Below are 20,790 nucleotides of genomic sequence, written 5' to 3'. Positions count from 1 at the left end.
GGTTTTTACTACTTATATACTAAAAATAAATGCCTCTTATTCCCTAAAGCATAGGCAAATAATAGGTTCTTGAGCATTATTTGACATTCAAGTGGTTAACCATCAAGTAAGCAGAACTGAAGATAAAAGTCATTTGATCATTTCAATATCCCAATGATCTACTTTCCACCCTGATCACCAGCTAGCATCTGTGAAATTTCAAATTTCCATTATGCTTCTTTAAAATTTGATCACTGGAACAAAAGCAAAAAAAAATTCTTAATAAATTCTTAGCTCTTTTACTTTGTTTTTCATTTTTTTATAGAGCCATCTGAATGGCAGAAATGATGATAAGTAATCGAACTTGGAACTTGTACATTAAAATCGAAAATATAAGGGAAGAAGAGGGTAAAATTTCCACAACATGACAACAGAACAATTGTATTACATTATTGCAAAAAAACAGTACATGTGATGGTATTACAGCCAGCAAAAGCGTGGTACAACCTAACCTGAAGACGACTTTGGACTAGAAGTATCGACAGAAAAACTAGTTGTAGAAGTTGAGGAATTATGGACAGCTCTTGCGTGGCTGATGCTTGGTTTAGTGAACCAAGTTGTTTACAGAAATTGTTTGTGAGGCCCCACATGGTTGCATATTAGCCTAATGTTTTGTCTCCCTCTCATCCATCTCAGCACGATCTTCATGTGCCTCTTGCTTGTAAGTCCTCTCAGTCCAACCTCCTGAACTCATAAACACATTTCTACTCCAATATGTCGAGCACAGGCAAGTAAAGCATGAAAAAAACAATATCGTATGGAATTCAAGATCCTAAAATTATGCAACGATAAAACTGCACTGCCCTTACTTCACTCTTGGGCTTGGCTTAATTAGATGTGGAAACAACAAATATAGATACACAATGAATACAGATTATAGTCTACTAAACAACTGACCTTGATTCGTTCCCAAGTATCACCGACGGTGAGGGGCCCATGCTCCTTGAGAATGTCAAAGGTGACACTCTGCTTATGGTCTGCGTTTGCTCAGGCGACGTTTTCAACTCGATTGGCTTCATTTTCGGCTTGGGTTTCGTTGAAAAGTACCGAATCATACTCCCAAACATCTTGCTTTTAATTTCATTTTATATTAATTGTATAATATTAATTAAATAATATTATAATTGCTATATATATCATGTCAATTTGCTTTTAATTCTAAAATATTTAACCCTCAACATTTATACACTATGACAACATTGAAAAAGGAAAATCAAACAGCACTTGTATAAGGTAATAATTATCAAACGATTGACCAAAGACAATCTTTAAATCCTGTAAGCTAACCCAAAACAGAAAAATCAAAAGAAAAAAAATTTATTCAGAACCAGCATGCATCAAATTAACTAAGACAATAAATGAACAAGAAATTAGTTATGACATCATTAGAGAATATATCCAACACATCTTTTTATCAGTCTCATAAACCATCAACCAATAAGCAAATTAAAATTCTGTTAATCAGTCTCATAGAACCTATTTACTTAAAAGACTACAACTCAATTTCCCTTCATGTAAGGCTAGGTAACACAGATGAATATAATTCTATCTTTAACCAAAATCAGAGTACTTTCACCACATGGATATATCAATAATCACACAGAACTTCCCATTCAGCTGATATACAGAGATACCATGGGTCTACCTAAAACTTCCAATCAAAATCCATTTGCAAACCATACCCAACAGAACACAAACAATCCCAAGTATTTTAAAGAAAATATACCCAACACTTACTGACTAATGCAAGCACCCAACAGTATGAAAAAGAAAATATATATGCATACACGAATCATGACAATCTCCACCATATATAATCATGAAACCCAAATCGACAAAAACCTCTGCAATTAGCAAATTGGTTGAAATTCTCCAATTCTTATCAATATCAACAAGCATCCCAATTAGATTATTACTATTTTTTTAAAACTAAAGTACAGACTTTTTGAGAAAACTAAGAAACAGAATGTCACAACTCACAACGAATTAAAAAGACATTTTATTACCATCCAGAAAAACTACCAAATAAACTCCACATGCGTCACAACTCCCGCAGGGTTCCTAGAACCAAAATCAAGCCAACACAGATGCAGTAAACAATTTACATACGGATGATTTTTGTTTAGGCAATTAGTATTCTGGTAAGCAACGATTTAAAAGAAATAGAAAATAACACAAAAGCTATAATATTAAACAGAGGGGAACAAACAATCCAAAATAAAGAACAACATATAGTATACGATAAACAAACAAAAATGAAGAACAAGACCGACATTTATAGATCTGAAAGACGGAACGAAATAGAGATTTCTAAAGCTGAAACTAAAAAAGAAATTGATACCTGAAATGAGTCTCCGTTTAAGCAGCTAATTTCAAAAATCACAAAAACCAGAAACGCCAGAGAAAACATAGGGTTTCTCTCTCACGAAAACTCTCTTCCTACTATAGCGTGTGTTTTTTTGGCCTCTAGATACCCAAGGCTAAAATAGAATGATAGGAAAACGTTGAAAAGAGACCTAGGGTGAGAGAGAATCGCCGAAGAAATGAGAAACAATGGATTGGATAGATATATTTGAGGATTTAAGTTTCGAATGATGGGAAGGAAGCTGGCCTGATCGGAGGTAAGACGCTGGAAAGTGTGTGGAAGCAGCGGCAGCGGTTTGTTAGAAAGGACAATAAAGGAGGAAGAGAGAAAAAGAAAATTAGTAGAAGAAAGGGGAAAATGGGGAGAGAAGAAAGGGAGAACCGAACGTGAGGGAGATGAAGGAAGAAAGAGTTTTTATTATTTATTTAAAAATGGTTTGAATTTTATTTCATTTTTTTGAAAAATATAGTACTTTGGAAAAGTTATATTCAATCTTTATGGATTGAAGATACAATCTTTTCTTAAATAGTATTTAGACCCAGATAAATTTAGGCCTGTTTTTCCAAGCTTTCGTTTTGCTTTGGGCCTATTTCGTTTTGGAGTCGGTCTTTTAGTCCTGATGGTTCGTGTTTTTGTATTTTAATAATAGCCCAGTATTTTCCTTCAAAAAAAACCTTAAACCAAAGCCGGGATATCCTTGAATGGGATATACCCGGCCGGGATATCACTTTTTAGGATATCCCCGAACCGGGATATACGCGGAATGGGATATCCCTACCTGGAATAAGTGTGACAGGTAGTCCGGTCCTGCAGCATAAAAAATCTGAACCGGACACTAAAAGAACTGAACCGGACAGGGGAAATTCTGAATCGGGATGGGATATAAAGGGGATATCCCCAGAATAGCTTATTCCGAGACGGGATATAACAAGGATATTCGTGTATTGGAATAAGACAATCTTTAAATCCTGTAAGCTAACCCAAAACAGAAAAATCAAAAGAACAAAAATTTATCCAGAACCAGCATGCATTGAGAAATCAACTAGGACAATAAATGAACAAGAAATTGGTTATGACATCATTAGAGAATATATCCAACACATCTTTTTACCAGTCTCGTAAAACCATCAACCAATAAGCAAATCAAAATTACGTTAATCAGTCTCATGGAACCTATTTACTTAAAAGATTACAACTAAATTTCCCTTCATGTAAGGCTAGGTAACACAGATGAATATAATTCTATCTTTAACCAAAATCACAGCATTTTCACCATATGGATATATCAATAATCACATAAAACTTCCCATTCAGCAGATATACAGAGATACCATGGGTAAATTAGCAAATCGGTTAAAATTCTCCAATTCCTATCAATATCAACAAGCATCCCAATTAGATTATTATTATTTTTTTAAAACTAAAGTACAGACATTTTGAGAAAACTAAGAAACAGAATGTCACAACAATTAAAAAGACATTTTATTACCATCCATAAAAACTACCAAATAAACTCTACGTGCGTCACAACTCCCACTGGGTTCCTAGAACCAAAATCAAGCCAACACAACTCCCACCGGGTTCCTAGAACCAAAATCAAGCCAACACAGATGCAGTAAACAATTTACATACGGATGCTTTTTGTTTAGGCAATTAGTATTCTGCTAAGCAACGATTTAAAAGAAATAGAAAATAACACAAAAGCTATAATATTAAACAGAGGGGAACAAACAATCCAAAAATAAAGAACAACATATAGTATACGATAAACAAACAAAAATGAAGAACAAGACCGACATTTATAGATCTGAAAGACGGAACGAAATAGAGATTTCTAAAGCTGAAAACCAAAAACCCTAAGAAAAACCCACTGAAATACAAGTAAAAAAGCATGGAGCTGAAACTAAAAAAGAAATTGATACCTGAAATGAGTCTCCGTTTAAGCAGCGAAATTCAAAAATCACAAAAACCAGAAACGCCAGAGAAACTTAGGGTTTCTCTCACGAAAACTCTCTTCCTACTATAGCGTGTGTGTTTTTGGCCTGTGGATACCCAAAGCTAAAAAAGAATGACAGGAAAACGTTGAAAGGAGACCGAGAGTGAGAGAGAATCACCGAAGAAATGGGGAGCAATGGATTGGATAGATATATTTGAGGATTTAAATTTCGAATGATGGGAAGGAAGCTGGCCTGATCGGAGGTAAGACGCTGGAAAGTGTGTGGAGGCAGCGGCAGCGGTTTGTTAGAAAGGACAATAAAGAAGGAAGAGAGAAAAAGAAAATTAGTAGAAAAAGGGGAAAAGGGAAGAGAACAAAGGGAGAACCGAAGGTGAGAGAGATGAATGAAGAAAGAGTTTTTATATTATTTATTTTGAAAACTGTTTGAATTTTATTTTAATTTTGTGAAAAAATATCGGACTGGAGATTAAAATAACCAAGTAATAATAAACGGTATGTACATATAAATGAATAAAACCGAAAGCAAGAGAACGAAATAATAATAAAAGGGCCCATCAGACTAATTAAATGAAGGCTTAAAACTAGTCCAGTACATGGAATACAGCCTAAGCTCAATAACCAAATAATCGAAAATTTAAGCGGTTGACAGCCCTAAACACTAAAATAAAAGCCCAAAAATGCCAGCCCAACTATAAACCTTAAACCCTAAACTTAAGCCCAAGTCCCAAGCCCAAACCCATAGACCCCGAACTCAAATTTTCCTGAAATATAGGATATACCAAAATCGGAGTACTTCAATAGGGTATCTCCTCTATTTCAGCTTCCGGAAATTGTTGTATTACGGCTCCACCCAATTCCAGAATCAGAGGTTAGAGCAGTGCTTCTACCGTTCTACGTCTTCTACCTTTGAATTTCAAAGGTATGTTAACTTTTATTCCTTTCCTTACACTGTATTTCTTTACACTGTATTTCTTCCTCCTTACACTGATCCATCAATTTTCTTCATCTCATCTTCCAATCTTTGAAGATAATCCGTAATCTTGGATTTTGAAACCCATTTTTGATCTTCGAAACTTCTTTCAGAAACTCAGATATAGTTTTCGGTACATAAACCAAACTCAAATCCAAGCTTTGAGGACCAAATCCAAACTCAAATCGTCGATAACCAAACTCCTTTCTGCTGCTCTACAAGGCGTTTCATTTATTTATTTTTTCAATTTTATTTTCAGGGTTTGGACATACATGGCCGAATCTATATAAACGAACAAGGGATTAACGCACAGGTACTTTGTCAGTCGCCCCTTGCGTTTTTTATTAATTAATAATTGAACAAATAGTTACATTCCATTATTCAAGGCGATTTGAGCATTCTCATTACTGTCATATTCTACCACTCCATAATTTGGTGATGAATCGACATTGTTTTTCTGCTCATTTGATTTTTCATGCTCGACTAAACAAAAGGGTGTTTTTTATCCCTTTTTTTTGCTAACGAAAATGAAATATTAGGTTGCAAATGCTAGTGCTGGCTTCATTTTTGACCTTGTACAGTTATTTTCAAATTTAAACTACAGAAATTTTAGTAATTGAAAATGCATATAGTTCTCATATGCTTTTCCATGTATGTACAGGCATATTTTTCCTATCTTCATTCAGCACTCTCTTGGTGCTTAGTTCCTTCCAGCATATTGATTAATTGTAGAAGATAGTATAGTTAGTATCTTTCTTGCCTTGTTTTTAGTTAGAGTGTTTGTGTTTGTGAGATAGAAACTAACAAATTGAGCCCACTTTCCTTTTTAAGCTATTGGTTAATGACTTTGGTTTATATCATATTAGTTTGCATGAATTTGATTCTTTGAATAACCTTCTTGTGGTGCCTTGGGTTTAATTCAAAATTTTCCGAATTATTAATAGTTGATGTGGAAATTTGATTAGGACAATGTGAAAAAGTTATGCTCTAATTTTCTGAACTGTCAAGATATAGGTATGTTAGGGAAAACCCACTCTCTGTTTACTGGTAAGTTTAATCTTGAGTGTTATATGAGGTTACTATCTTTAATCTACAGTTTATATATATTTAAGGTCAGGGAATAGCTGTTTCCAATTACTTGAACACTTGGCTGTTTTCAATAAATCTACAGTTAATATATATTTAAGGCCACTTTCCTTATACAAGTGTTGTTTGATTTTCTTTTTTAAAGGAAAAATACAGTTTGTATGGCGTTGTTGTGTGTTTTCAAATAGAATAGAACGTAAGAGACTTTGGGATCAATTAACATCAATTTTAACTAGAAGAACATTGTCATACTTGGAGTGAAAATTCTTGCATTTTATCTGGTGCTAAGGTGGTGCATATTAGTCTTTGGTTTTCTTTTCACACTGCTAGGTGCTTTCACCCATCAGTAAGGATCGGGATAGGTTTTCTTTAAAATAGTTGAGTGGAGGTCTTCGATGAACTTAGTTGGAACTGTTTGTGTGCTGGTGCTTATATGATTTGGAATTGGATTTTGATTGAAATATTCGGGTAATATCTAAATGCATGGCCTGGATGGAATTAGGGATGCAATTTAACTGAAAATGTTGTTTTATATTACAAAGTAGTTACAAGTGTTTATTGTGTTGCATTAGAAGATGTTAACTAGGTGTTGTTTTCTTTCTTATGAAGAACACAGTATATTTGCCTTTTTTGATCTTATGATGAGAGTTTTCTTTCAAAGTTTCATATTTGAATCGTATTACTGATTTATTTTTCAAAAATCCAAATTACTCATCTTCGCTTTGGTATTGTTAGTTATGTAGAAAACGAAGGTTTCTCTTTTGTGGACGTCGGCCATTCATATCAACCCAAGGTATCTCTCTACAATCTCATGGTTTTGTTTGCAGTAACATTGATGCGTTTGTTTTATTTGATTGTTGTTTTCTAAATTGTCAAAATTAAAGTAAATTTTCTTTGGATCGAATTTAATTTTCAATGGGCCTATGTGGCCATTGGTTTTTTGCGACTTGTGATTGTTGACCTCTTTTTTTTTTGGCTGTTATAATGGTCATGGTTTTCGGGTTTCTGTTTAGTTCCTGTGGCATTGTTTATTCTCTCCTCATTTTCCTTTTTTTCTAACATTTCTTTCCCTTTTATTCTCTCCTTTATTATGCCTGTCTCATTTCAAATTTTACCTCTTATATTTTTTATGCCCGGAATAATTCAAAGACACACTATATTGTGATTCTCTCTACCGTTTCTGTTTTTGGGATTTTTGGACTCCCTTGCTTCATCAGGTATTTTACCTCTTTTCTCCAACATTGTCTTTTCCGTTCTCCCTTTTAAGAGCTATGCTTTTGCACTTGTATTTTTTGGTTTATTTTATGGCTTTTGGTTTTCAGTTTTAGAAATCAACAATAAAAAAAGTTTGTCAATTACTTAATGGGAAGCAAAAATCTGAAATTGTATTGGGAATTTTCTCTTTTCAAATTTTTCATAAATATTACAATAAATTAAACTAACCAGTTGGCAATAAATGACTAGCTTATTCCCATATTCTATCCTATTTTTCCTTTATTTCTAACGTTCCTTTCTCCTTTTTTAGCTACTCTTTTTCCCTTCTTTACAAATATTTTCCTTCTCTCTTGTTTTTTCTTCTCTCAGCCTTTTCAAGGCGAAAAAAAGCTTTTTAAGGTTTTTCATTCTATCAAAATTTCACATTATATTATTTTCTCTACTCGAATATTAGGTCTCTATATATTTTTAAAATAAAAAATTCAAAATAATTATTGAGTAATAGTTTAAAAACTGTTAATTTTGAGAGAAATTTAATTGAATAATATTATATTAATTTAAACTATGACAATTAGTTGAATTTATGTCAACTTAATTTTTTTTTATCATCATCACGAAGGTGACATTAGTTCATATGAGCACAGTACGAATGGTGTTAAATATTCTTTTTGTTTAGTGGGTTTTAGAGGTATGTGAATGAATATTTAAATAAAAATTAAATTTTTTAAATTTTTTAGAAATAGAATTAAATTGGCAAATTTTGTAAAGTTGGAGAGTTAAATTATTGAATTTAGAATTTAAACTAAAATGATAAATTTTGTAAACATTAAAGGATAAATTTGTTGAATTTTTAGATTTAGGATTAAATTGATAGAATCTATAAATATTAGAGAGCTAAAATTGTTATTAGGCAAAAAAAAGACACAATTTAGCTTCCTGATAATTAATGGGAAATAATTAAAATATTTAATTTTAAAAAATTGAATCATCAAAATAGAATCAAAGACGTGGTTAAGTGATGATTTTTGTAGTTTAACCAAAGATTTAACGATACAAATAAAAAATTAAATTAAGCCTATTCCTAATCCTTAAATTCCTAAAACGGAAACACCCTTAGATAGTCGGTCCCTCATCCACCTCCTAGACAGATCACCCTTCACCTTCGAGTCATCTTATCTCTCACCTCAACCGGTGCTGTTCAGGCAGAACTCACTCTCTCCACTCGATTCTCAGCCGGCAGCCGCTACAACCCATCCCTCACAGCCTCTTTCCGTCACTCAACTCAACCTTTGCAATCGACAGTCAGTCGCGCGGCTCGCAAGCAGTGCAATCGGTAGTCAGTCGCGCGGCTCGCAAGCAGTGCAATCGGTAGTCAGTCGCGCGGATCGCAAGCAGTGCAATCGGTAGTCAGTTGCGCAGCTCGCAAGCAGCAAGCTCGTCGCCGCCGTCTCACACCCTGAGGTTTCTGCAAATTTATTAATAGGTTCATTTGAAATCTGTTGCTTGTTTAAATTTCATAATACAGATCGTTGAATATATTCTGCTGAAAAAATGCACCCTCCTCTGACTTTACACAGGCATCCTATGTGTGCTGAAGTAAGTACAAACTTGGTGTTGAATCTAATATTTTTAGCTGTTGGATTGGAAGGAAAGTTTGGTTCTTGTTAAATTAATCATATGACTTTATCTTTTGGCAGATCATCGAGGAATTCCAAAAGTGTCATTTAGAGCATCCAATAACTAAATTCTTCGGTGAATGTACAGAATTAAAGATAAAGCTCGATCGCTGTTTCCGGCAGGAAGTGAGTTATTCTCAGCTCTAGGGGGAAATTCAGTTTCTAGTATCATTGTCGTGACTCTGTTTGAAACAGGATGTTTTTATTTGGCAGAAAGCTTTGAAGAGGAAGGCTAATTTTGAACAGAGTAAGAAACTGAAAGAAAGACTTCAGGCGTTAAGGAAGGAAACTGCTGAAAACGATTCATGAATCTATACCAATTCATGAATCTGTTTTACGATGCTGTGGTTGGTTGGGCCACTGGTATTTGGTTGCTGCTACAAAAAATTGTTTAATTGTTTCCGTTGCCTACTTGAGAATGATATATGATGAACAAAGACATGGTTCCTTCTTGATTTTATATAAAGAAACTTTGATTGTATACCTATGTACTTGGACTGCTGAAAATCTTAAATAACAATCCCTTTACTTTATTCTTCCGCATCGAGCTCAATTATCATAACCTGCAGTTTTTTAAATGTTTGACCTCTAATGTTGATCCACTTAGATGACAATAGAAACCTTTAAGGTAGTTGCCATTGTGTTTAAACTGAAATCTTTGTTAGTATTATGTTTTCTCTAATTATTTCCCTTACTATTCTCCTCTCATCTAGGTGCACACTTCAAAAGCTAGAACCATTTGTTTTCTGAACGAGGTAATGGGCAATAAAGCAAATGGAGGAAGACTAGGTTGCCAAAACAATGATTTTTATCATTAGTGATAGAAGAAAGGGTTTATTAATTAAACAAAAAAGAGGAAGAAATATGACCAAATCTTTCTAGTTTTCTATATATAAAACTCTGATCCTGCTAGTTTGAGGTGAATGTCCCAAGCCATAGGGTTTTGTTTAACAGTGATGGAATCAATGTGTTTGAATTAGCTTTATCTAGAATTAAACAGCAAGTTTTCCTCAGTAGCTACGGTCTTCTTATCTGCAAATTCTCTTAAAAATCGAAATAGTTTAATAGCAAAACCGAAAAAGTATAGCTTGAAGTTCGATCCCAATAGCAGAGCTAGTTCTGTGTTTCTAAGTACTAATACAAGTATGAACTCCATTAATTCAAGCTTTTTCCTTTTTCTGTCAATTTATGTTTCCTTAACATAGATGCTATATTCTTCTTTGTACTTGGGTATGCTGTGGTATGTTAATAAGACTTTTTCTGCTGTTGAAATCATTGACAAAGTGTTTCATTTTATTCTCAGAATTAAAAACTGAATCCAGATGTTCATGAAAAAGGCATTTGATTGCTTCTGGCATGGTTTGATCCTTTACTACACTGTTCCAATAGTCCCCCTGGTTCTTTTCTTGCTTAAGGTTTGCAGACTACCCAAGAAAAGATGTGTATAAACATCAATAAAGCGCGATCATGAAACAAACATAATTGAATGAAAACCAGGATTATGGATTATTTTGAACAAATTTCATAGAAAAACATACAGAAACTGGTTTTTAGTTAGTCAGTTGCTGCTCTAAGATTATATGTGCAGTAATGGTTACCAGAAAGCAGAAAATGAAGAATCTTCATGTCTTTTACATGTTAGTTTGAAGAGAAGGGATTGGATCATACCATTAATAGAGTTTGTAAGACCATGACTGATGCTTAAAATGGAGTGCATGGAAAAAAGTGTATGTCGTATCAATTCTAAGATTTGAACTTTTGGTACTAAAGAGAGGAAAAAGAAAAATGAATTTGAACTGGGTATTGAGTGGAGCGAAGAACTGAAGGATTTAAAGAAAAAGTTTGTTGGAGCAAAAACCAACTTATCCTATAACATAAGTCAATTGGAGAGCAAAAGATGGGATAAATGTTCTCAAATCTCACCCAACTCTACTTGATCAATCAATTCAATTTTTCTTGAAGAGCCACTCCAATTAGAACAATGGACTCTGCCATCCATTCTCCAACCGGTTTATTAATTTCAATTAAGATTGTTTCGACTAATTTTGCTATGCGACTGTACACCGTGCAATGGATAAGGGGAACATAAGAAGCAGTGTTAGTATCCTTTGACTGGATTGGAAGCGTGCACTATTTGATATTGTTGTACTAAGGTTTGAATTTTGGAAGGAAAGATACAAATGCATTGTTGATGAAATACAAGGAAATGCATGTTTTGAGTTTCAAATGGACCAATCTCTCTTACCTTGATGATTTGTTGGTATTATCAAGCCAACTCTGTCTGAAGAAAAGCCACCTTCAACAATCCCTCTTCTCTTTTCACCCCCAAACTTTGTGATTCAACTACATACTCAATTTTACCATCACCAAATTTCATAATTTAATATTTAAGACAAGTTTTGCAAGCAATTGTATTATACCAATGTAAATGAATACATCCTAATGCCTCTAGGGAAAAACTTATTTATTATATATATTATAATAGTTCGACATAAAATAAGGCATAATTAGTACAATTTTAAACTAAAAATTAAAAATACGAGTAATAATTTTAAAAATTAAAAATACGAGTAATAATCTTTGTAAAATATAAAACCTCTTCAAAAGAAGCAAGAATATTTCATTCTCTTTGCTAGAAATATATAAGTAATGAGAGTAATTAAATTTTACCAATTAAATTAATTTATTGTTAACGCATAACTATACTACAAAACAAAAATAAGGATTATCTAACCCATAGCCCCTGGTTTTGCTCAACACAAAATTCAGTGTGCTTTTTTAAGTTATAAGGCTTTTATGTGCACCATTAATTATATAAATAGAATTAGTTATATAGGAGCCTTCTTACTTTGTTGTTCAATGACTGTAATGTTTCTACAGGATGGTAATTGTTGACTTCCCTTCCTAAGCAAAAAAAAAAGATATCTAATATAAAATCAGCTGTTTATAAAATTAATAAAAACTCTTAAAAAAGTTTAGGTAGATGTTTTATTTTATTTTAGTATTTCTTCTAGATGTATTTTGCATTGTTTTTTTCTTCTATTTTATGGTAATTTCAACCAATCTGATATCCAAATTAAATATCATATGCTTCAATAAATATTTGACATATGTATTTTAATAAAAAATATAGGTAAATAAAAAGAAAAACTCAAATACTAAATTCAATCAAAAAGAAAATTAGAAAAATTCCGTCCAACTTAAAAAGGTAAAATATACAAGTACAAAAAAAATAACGGTATAATCGGAACACACTCATGTATAGATTTGAAAAAGACAATAATATCCTTAACGTGACCAAATCAACCCTAATCTTCTCCCAATTCCTGAACTTTTACTCCCAAATCATTCACCAAAACGAATTGAAGAAGATTACTTTCTTCTCTTTAGATCTTTCCACTAACCTTCTTCAAATCTATTTAAGGTCAGCTAAAAATCATTCTATGAGAAAAGATTTCGATTTTCTTTTTGCTAAATGATTGGTCATTAGCTTTATCTTTTTCATCTTTATTTCCCCTGTTTTTTCTTTTTGGTTGAAAGTTCCTTTCTTTGGACGTAATTTTGTTTTGGTTTTGTTGTTATTGGCATGGGAGTCTTAATAACGGGAAAAGGTTAGAATGATTTCCTTATTTCAATTTTTCTTTACATTTTCAAAAGTTGTTCTTTTTCTTGGTGCTTGAAAGTAGCTATTAAAGTGGCGTGGTAGTTTTTTTCTCTTATTTTCTTTCTGGATTTTCCTCTTGTAAACTTTCGTAGAGTAATTTGAGCTCAAAAGGATACATGCGAAATAAAATAAAATAAAAATTATTATTTGAAATTATGAGGACAATTTCCATTGTAATCACTGTTGTAAAATGTAAGCTGTTCAAAAGTTTGAGTTTTTACATTATATAAGCATTTTGTTTTGGTAGATGAGTTGAGAGCCTGGTTTTAATAGATTATTACTAGTATTTGTTCCTTGTTTAGAAGTAAATTGCTGCTTGCAAATATGAAGATTGGCTGTTTAGCAATTAGCTTTCATCTTTAGGAAGGATGGCGTGGTTTCGTTTATTCAGTTAAGATAGTAATATAAAGTATGTCTAGGATACTCCTGTGTCTCCTAGCAATACAGTTATACTATTATGCATGTTTCCAATGAATTAGGTATTGCTTATTTCATGCTTTGGTTGTTTGTACATATGGTCAGATGTGAACCATTTGAATCATATCTTCTCAATTTTCACTTTTCATGAAATTTAATTTTAAGCAGTTGTCGGTATTCGTATACTTCTGTTAATGTCAAATTTTCATTTTGTTATGGTTAGTCTTCACAGTGCTCATGTGGAGCTCTCTGAATGGTTTGTTCGTTGGCTTCAAAATTGTTGGCCCTCTTAACTTCTTTACCTGACTGAAAAAAGTTAGCTCTCTTGCCTTCTTGGGTAAGACAATGGTAAGTTGGTCATTGCATGGAATGAAATCATAATTTGTATTGGTTGCCCCATGGAAGACCACACTTTTGTTGTTGGTCAGGAGTTCCCTGATGTCAAGGCCTTCCGTAACGCTATTAAGGAAGCTGCCATTGCACAGCACTTTGAGCTGCGTATTGTAAAGAGTGACCTTATCCGTTACTTTGCTAAGTGCGCTTCAGAAGGATGTCCATGGCGTATTCGTGCAGTTAAGCTTCCCAGTGCTCCAACTTTCACAATTAGAAGTCTTGAAGGAACACATACTTGTGGGAAAAATGCACAAAATGGGCACCATCAAGCTTCTGTGGATTGGATTGTGAGTTTTATAGAGGAACGACTACGGGATAACATCAATTACAAGCCAAAGGATATATTGCATGACATTCATAAACAATATGGGATCATCATACCATACAAGCAAGCTTGGCGTGCAAAGGAACGGGGACTTGCTGCTATTTATGGCTCTTCAGAAGAAGGATACTGCATGCTTCCCACATTTTGTGAGCAAATAAAGAAAACAAACCCTGGAAGTATTGCAGAGGTATTCACCACTGGTGCAGATAACCGTTTCCAGCGGCTGTTTATTTCCTTTCATGCATCCATATGTGGATTCTTGAGTGGATGCTTGCCTATTGTTGGGCTTGGTGGAATCCAGCTTAAAAGCAAATACCTTGGTACTTTGCTTTCAGCAACTGCTTTTGATGCTGATGGTGGTTTATTTCCTCTTGCATTTGGCATTGTTGATACAGAAAACGATGATAGCTGGATCTGGTTCTTATCAGAGTTGCATAAGGCTTTGGAGATGAATTCTGAGAAAATGCCACAGCTCACATTTCTATCAGATGGTCAAAAAGGCACTTTAGATGCAGTAAGGAGAAAGTTCCCAAATTCTTGTCAGGCCTTTTGCATGCGCTATCTTAGTGAAAGCATTAGCAAAGAGTTCAAGAACTCAAGGCTTGTCCATCTTCTCTGGAAAGCTGCATATGCTACAACTACGACTGCTTTTAAAGAGAAAATGGCTGAAATAGAGGAGGCTTCTCCTGAAGCTGCAAAGTGGATACAGCAATTTCCTCCTTCCCGCTGGGCATTGTTGTATTTCGAAGGGACACGTTATGGGCACCTCTCATCAAACATTGAGGAATTTAATCGGTGGATTCTAGATGCTCGAGAGTTACCCATAATACAGGTGGTTGAGCAAATTCACAACAAATTGATGTCTGAGTTTGAGGACCGTCGAACTAGAAGTCATTCTTGGTTTTCTGTACTAGCCCTAGTGCTGAGACACGCATGCGAGAAGTTATCAGCCGTGCATCAACATATCAAGTTCTGCGGTCAGATGAAGTAGAATTTGAGGTTATATCAGCTGAACGATCAGACATTGTGAATATTGGGAAACACGCTTGTTCATGTCGTGATTGGCAACTTTATGGAATACCTTGTGCACATGCTGCGGCAGCAATCATGTCATGCCGAAAAGATGTATATGCTTTCGCAGAGAAATGCTTTACAGTTGCCAGTTATTGTGAGGCATATTCAGAAGAGATATACCCCATTCCTCAGAAGATAGACTGGAACAAGTTCGGTGAGGCGCCTAGTACTTTGAATGAGGATGCCCAAGTTGTACGACCGCCCAAGTTTCGCCGGCCACCAGGACGCCCTGAAAAGAAACGGATATGCGTAGAGGAGCTTAATCGTGAGAAACACACGGTGCATTGTAGCAGATGTAACCAGACTGGTCACTATAAAACAACTTGCAAAGCAGATATTATGAAGGGTATTGAGCAGTTCGAGCCTTGTAGGATCTAATTTTATGCTTAAGTAGATTGTAGATTATGAACATGGTACTAGGGTGGCCATATTTAATCCTACACCCAATGTGAAATAGGAAATCTCCATTTTATCTCCCTCAGTATGTATGTATGTATGTATGTATGTATGTATGTATGTATGTATGTATAACTGGATTCAAGTTCCTATGGCTCTGGCTTTAGTTTTGCAACTTTTGCTCTTGATGAGAAATTCAGTCGGGCCTTTTATTGCACTCAATTGCACTCAAATACATCCAGTAGAATGTGTCTTCCGGATCCTTGTTGAATTTATTAACAAAATTTAAATTTTTTTTATATATTTTGAACTATCACCACTGCATATTTAAAGATGAAAGATTAAAAATAAAAATATGAAGTTAAAGGGTTAAAAAAAGCTTTTAGCGAAAAGCCAATTGACTTTTTATGGAAAAAAACAACAACCAATTGACCTTTTTTTTTAACCAAAACTGTCAATTAACTGACAAAAGTCACCAAAAATTGATACGTTTCATTACGTGAAGTAGGCAGTGGCTGGAAGAGTAAAGCATGGGAGTAGCTCTTGAAACTTTTTGTTGAGTTGTAGGTCAAGTTTGTATTTCCTTGTACTGTACAGCCACCTAATCCTGTATTTCCTTGTATTTCCTTGTACTGTACAGTCAACAATGCATTTGTATCTTTCCTTCCAAAATTCAAACCTTAGTACAACAAGATCAAATAGTGCACGCTTCCAACCCAGTCAAAGGATACTAACACTGCTTCTTATGTTCCCCTTATCCATTGCACGGTGTACAGTCGCATAGCAAAATTAGTCGAAACAATCTTAATTGAAATTAATAAACCAGTTGGGGAATGGATGGCAGAGTCCATTGTTCTAATTGAAGTAGCTCTTCAAGAATAATTGAATTGATTGATCAAGTAGAGTTGGGTGAGATTTGGGAACATTTATCCCATCTTTTGCTCTCCAATTGACTTATGTTATAGGATAAGTTGGTTTTTGCTCCCACAAACTTTTTCTTTAAATCCTTCAGTTCTTCGCTCCACTCAATACCCAGTTCAAATTCATTTTTCTTTTTCCTCTCTTTAGTACCAAAAGTTCAAATCTTAGAATTGATACGACATACACTTTTTTCCATGCACTCCATTTTAAGCATCAGTCATGGTCTTACAAACTCTATTAATGGTATGATCCAATCCCTTCTCTTCAAACTAACATGTAAAAGACATGAAGATTCTTCATTTTCTGCTTTCTGGTAACCATTACTGCACATATAATCTTAGAGCAGCAACTGACTAACTAAAAACCAGTTTCTGTATGTTTTTCTATGAAATTTGTTCAAAATAATCCATAATCCTGGTTTTCATTCAATTATGTTTGTTTCATGATCGCGCTTTATTGATGTTTATACACATCTTTTCTTGGGTAGTCTGCAAACCTTAAGCAAGAAAAGAACCAGGGGGACTATTGGAACAGTGTAGTAAAGGATCAAACCATGCCAGAAGCAATCAAATGCCTTTTTCATGAACATCTGGATTCAGTTTTTAATTCTGAGAATAAAATGAAGCACTTTGTCAATGATTTCAACAGCAGAAAAAGCCTTATTAACATTCCACAGCAGACCCAAGTACAAAGAAGAATATAGCACCTATGTTAAGGACTTTAAGAATCAGAAGCAAACATAAATTGACAGAAAAAGGAAAAAGCTTGAATTCATGGAGTTCATACTTGTATTAGTACTTAGAAACACAGAACTAGCTCTGCTATTGGGATCGAACTTCAAGCTTTTCTTAGTTATACTTTTTCGGTTTTGCTATTAAACTATTTCGATTTTTAAGAGAATTTGCAGATAAGAAGACCGTAGCTACTGAGGAAAATTTGCTGTTTAATTCTAGATAAAGCTAATTCAAACACATTGATTCCATCACTGTTAAACAAAGCCCTATTGCTTGGGACATTCACCTCAAACTAGCAGGATCAGAGTTTTATATACAGAAAACTAGCAAGATTTGGTCATATTTCTTCCTCTTTTTTGTTTAATTAATAAACCCTTTCTTCTATCACTAATGATAAAAATTATTGTTTTGGCAACCTAGTCTTCCTCCATTTGCTTGATTGCCCATTACCTCGTGCAGAAAACAAGTGGTTCTAGCTTTTAAAGTGTGAACCTAGATGAGAGGAGAATAGTAAGGGAAGTAATTAGAGAAAACATAATACTAGCAAAGATTTCAGTTTAAACACAATGGCAACTACCTTAAAGGTTTCTATTGTCATCTAAGTGGATCAACATTAGAGGTCAAACATTTAAAAAACTGCAGGTTATGATAATTGAGCTCGATGCGGAAGAATAAAGTAAAGGGATTGTTATTTAAGATTTTCAGCAGTCCAAGGACATAGGTATACAATCAAAGTTTCTTTATGTAAAATCAAGAAGGAACCATATCTTTGTTCATCATATATCATTCTCAAGTAGGTAACGGAAACAATTAAACAATTTTTTGTAGCAGCAACCAAATACAAGTGGCCCAACCAACCACAGCATCGTAAAACAAATTCATGAATTGCTATAGATTCATGAATCGTTTTCAGCAGTTTCCTTCCTTAACGCCTGAAGTCTTTCTTTCAGTTTCTTACTCTGTTCAAAATTGGCCTTCCTCTTCAAAGCTTTCTGCCAAATAAAAACTTCGTGTTTCAAACAGAGTCACGACAATGATACTAAAAACTGAATTTCCCCCTAGAGCTGAGAATAACTCACTTCCTGTCGGAAACAGCGATCGAGCTTTATCTTTAATTCTGTACATTCACCGAAGAATTTAGTTATTGGATGCTCTAAATGACACTTTTGGAATTCCTCGATGATTTGCCAAAAGATAAAGTCATATGATTAATTTAACAAGAACCAAACTTTCCTTCCAATCCAACAGCTAAAAATATTAGATTCAACACCAAGTTTGTACTTACTTCAGCACACATAGGATGCCTGTGTAAAGTCAGAGGAGGGTGCATTTTTCCAGCAGAATAAATTCAACGATCTGTATTATGAAATTTAAACAAGCAACAGATTTCAAATGAACCTATTGATAAATTTGCAGAAACCTCAGGGTGTGAGACGGCGGCGACGAGCTTGCTGCTTGCGAGCTGCGCAACTGACTACCGATTGCACTGCTTGCGAGCCGCGCGACTGACTACCGATTGCATTGCTTGCGAGTTGCGCGACTGACTGCCGATTGCAAGGGTTGAGTTGAGCGACGGAAAGAGGCTGTGAGGGATGGGTTGTAGCGGCTGCCGGCTGAGAATCGAGTGGAGAGAGTGAGTTTTGCCTGAACGGCGCCGGTTGAGGTGAGAGATAAGATGACTCGAAGGTGAAGGGTGATCTGTCTAGGAGGTGGGTGAGGGACCGACTATCTAAGGGTGTTTACGTTTTAGGAATTTAGGGATTAGGAATAGGCTTAATTTAATTTTTTATTTGTATCGTTAAATATTTTGGTTAAACTACAAAAATCATCACTTAACCACGTCTTTGATTCTATTTGATGATTCTATTTTTTCTTCAATTTTTTAAAATTAAATATTTTAATTATTTCCCATTAATCATCAGAAAGCTAAATTGTGTCTTTTTTTTTGCCTAATAAAAATTTTAGCTCTATAATATTTATAGATTCTATCAATTTAATCTTAAATTTAAAAATTCAACAAATTTATCCTTTAATATTTACAAAATTTATCATTTTAGTTTAAATTCTAAATTCAATAATTTAACTCTCAACTTTACAAAATTTACCAATTTAATTTTGTTTCTAAAAAATTTAATTTTTATTTAAATATTCATTCACATACCTCTAAAACCCGCTAAACAAAAAGAATATTTAACACCATTCGTACTGTGCTCATATGAACTAATGTCACCCTCATGATGATGATAAAAAAAATTAAGTTGACATAAATTCAACTAATTGTCATAACTTAAATTAATATAATATTATTCAATTAAATTTCTCTCAAAATTAACAGTTTTTAAACTATTACTCAATAATTATTTTGAATTTTTTATTTTAAAAATATATAAAGACCTAATCTTTGAGTAGAGAAAATAATATAATGTGAAATTTTGATAGAATGAAAAGCCTTGAAAAGCTTTTTTTCGCCTTGTTTTTTTTTTCTTGACTTGTCAATAATTTCCTAACATAGGTTGCCTAAGTATATCAGTCAAACAACCAAAGTCCTACAAAATCTAGTCCAAGAATTGAAAATACAATCTAAACTAAACAAACTGAGATAACTTTGTCGATTTCATGTTTCATGGGGATGTTCAACTTCATCTCTCTCTCTAATATTTTAAATTATTGAGAATACTTTAGATTTTGTCTAATAAAATGCACCCATGTCATACGACCTAAATCATCAATGAATAAATACATATTTTGAGCATAAGATAAAGTTTTCTTAGGACTACACACATCGGTGTGAACCAATTCTAGCACTTTTTTGCCTCTCCATGCTCTTTCCTTTGGAAATGGTTGATGGTGTTTTTTGCCAAGCATACAACCTTCAAACACCAGATTTTTCTTCAATTGTTGGCAGCCCATGCACCGTACTCTTTTGAGCAAGTAACTTGAGACCTTTGTAGTTCAAGTGCGCAAGTCTCTTGTGCCACAAACAAGAGTCATTTTCTTCTTTGGCTATCAAATTGATACTTTTCTGGTACTGAAAAAAATAGTGAAAGCTTTTATTATTGGTCATTTTGATTGTAACAACAATTTTTCCTTTTGAAACAAGGATTTTGCACTCTTGATTCTCAAAGGATAGAGAATAATCATGCTCCAATGTTGTCTTTGCCTTGAACTTCAAAATATTTACCATTCTCCAATTTGACGTTTAAGCGAAATGTGGAGTTTATGTCGAGAAAAACTTCTTTATCTCTTGTCATATGGTTGCTACAATCATTGTCCAAAAACCATATGTTCTTTTGCTCTTCAAATGCCTTATGGCAAGCAAAGAACAGATTCTCATCATTCTTTCCTTCTTCGGTAAATGTTGCTTGTTGATTACTGAGACGACGGTCTTTTTGCACATGTCCGAACTTCTTGAAATTGTAGCATTGTGGTTTGCCTCTATTCCAATAATCCTTCTCTTCATGGCTATTTTTTTATAAATTCCACATCATTTACTGGATCCACCATCATTGTCTCGTCTACCATTGTTGTTGCTTCTACCTCATCCACGTGAATTTCTCC

General features: G+C 34.0%; 2 protein-coding genes, 1 long non-coding RNA gene and 1 pseudogene across 15 annotated transcripts; 2 read left to right on the top strand and 2 right to left on the bottom strand.

Moving 5' to 3' along the window:
- Nucleotides 1–404: 404 nt before the first annotated feature.
- LOC107931129 (uncharacterized) lies at nt 405–4,820 on the bottom strand. 3 transcript variants are annotated; one of them, XR_005924150.1, is made up of 2 exons: nt 2,381–4,820; nt 405–2,100 (listed from the first exon to the last, which is right to left on the bottom strand). It is a non-coding gene; the product is annotated as an uncharacterized lncRNA (long non-coding RNA). The 3 variants fall into 3 exon arrangements; XR_005924152.1 differs by having other exon boundaries at nt 405–1,110; XR_005924151.1 differs by having other exon boundaries at nt 4,327–4,820.
- Nucleotides 4,821–5,128: 308 nt separating this feature from the next.
- LOC107931127 (COX assembly mitochondrial protein 2 homolog) lies at nt 5,129–9,847 on the top strand. Of its 9 annotated transcripts, none has more exons than XM_041110326.1 (7): nt 5,129–5,280; nt 5,591–5,644; nt 7,153–7,210; nt 7,567–7,634; nt 8,866–9,228; nt 9,330–9,434; nt 9,522–9,847. In XM_041110326.1, the coding sequence occupies exons 5-7, from the start codon at nt 9,184–9,186 to the stop codon at nt 9,615–9,617; spliced, it is 246 nt and encodes an 81-aa protein (XP_040966260.1). In that variant the 5' UTR covers nt 5,129–5,280; nt 5,591–5,644; nt 7,153–7,210; nt 7,567–7,634; nt 8,866–9,183; the 3' UTR covers nt 9,618–9,847. The 9 variants fall into 9 exon arrangements, with proteins under 9 accessions (XP_040966260.1, XP_040966258.1, XP_040966261.1 ...); XM_041110324.1 differs by having other exon boundaries at nt 8,835–9,228; XM_041110327.1 differs by lacking the exon at nt 7,567–7,634 and having other exon boundaries at nt 9,158–9,228.
- Nucleotides 9,848–12,573: 2,726 nt separating this feature from the next.
- Nucleotides 12,574–15,727, top strand: LOC121202868 (uncharacterized; annotated as a pseudogene).
- A 2,171-nt stretch (nt 15,728–17,898) lies between these two features.
- On the bottom strand, nt 17,899–18,994 carry LOC107928895 (COX assembly mitochondrial protein 2 homolog). 3 transcript variants are annotated; one of them, XR_005924148.1, is made up of 3 exons: nt 18,631–18,994; nt 18,312–18,536; nt 17,899–18,224 (listed from the first exon to the last, which is right to left on the bottom strand). XR_005924148.1 is itself a non-coding variant. In XM_016860177.2 (3 exons), the coding sequence occupies exons 1-3, from the start codon at nt 18,560–18,562 to the stop codon at nt 18,129–18,131; spliced, it is 246 nt and encodes an 81-aa protein (XP_016715666.1). In that variant the 5' UTR covers nt 18,563–18,991; the 3' UTR covers nt 17,899–18,128. The 3 variants fall into 3 exon arrangements, 1 of the variants encoding a protein (XP_016715666.1); XR_005924149.1 differs by having other exon boundaries at nt 18,653–18,994; XM_016860177.2 differs by having other exon boundaries at nt 18,312–18,416; nt 18,518–18,991.
- Nucleotides 18,995–20,790: the final 1,796 nt, after the last annotated feature.

The sequence above is a fragment of the Gossypium hirsutum genome, unplaced genomic scaffold, assembly GCF_007990345.1.
Source record: "Gossypium hirsutum isolate 1008001.06 unplaced genomic scaffold, Gossypium_hirsutum_v2.1 scaffold_109, whole genome shotgun sequence".
NCBI classification, from domain to species: Eukaryota; Viridiplantae; Streptophyta; class Magnoliopsida; order Malvales; family Malvaceae; genus Gossypium; species Gossypium hirsutum.
The sequence above is the reverse complement of the archived record's forward strand: the minus strand, read 5'-3'. Positions and strand labels throughout refer to the sequence as shown.

What these genes read in the sequence shown, in the direction of transcription:
- LOC107931127 (XM_041110321.1), top strand. Translation starts at nt 9,184, where the DNA reads ATGCACCCTCCTCTGACTTTACACAGGCATCCTATGTGTGCTGAA. An exon ending in GGCATCCTATGTGTGCTGAA is followed by an intron (nt 9,229 to 9,329) that starts GTAAGTACAAAC and finishes ATCTTTTGGCAG; the next exon opens with ATCATCGAGGAATTCCAAAA. An exon ending in ATCGCTGTTTCCGGCAGGAA is followed by an intron (nt 9,435 to 9,503) that starts GTGAGTTATTCT and finishes TGTTTGAAACAG; the next exon opens with GATGTTTTTATTTGGCAGAA.
- LOC107928895 (XM_016860177.2), bottom strand. Translation starts at nt 18,562, where the DNA reads ATGCACCCTCCTCTGACTTTACACAGGCATCCTATGTGTGCTGAA. An exon ending in GGCATCCTATGTGTGCTGAA is followed by an intron (nt 18,417 to 18,517) that starts GTAAGTACAAAC and finishes ATCTTTTGGCAA; the next exon opens with ATCATCGAGGAATTCCAAAA. An exon ending in ATCGCTGTTTCCGACAGGAA is followed by an intron (nt 18,225 to 18,311) that starts GTGAGTTATTCT and finishes TTTATTTGGCAG; the next exon opens with AAAGCTTTGAAGAGGAAGGC.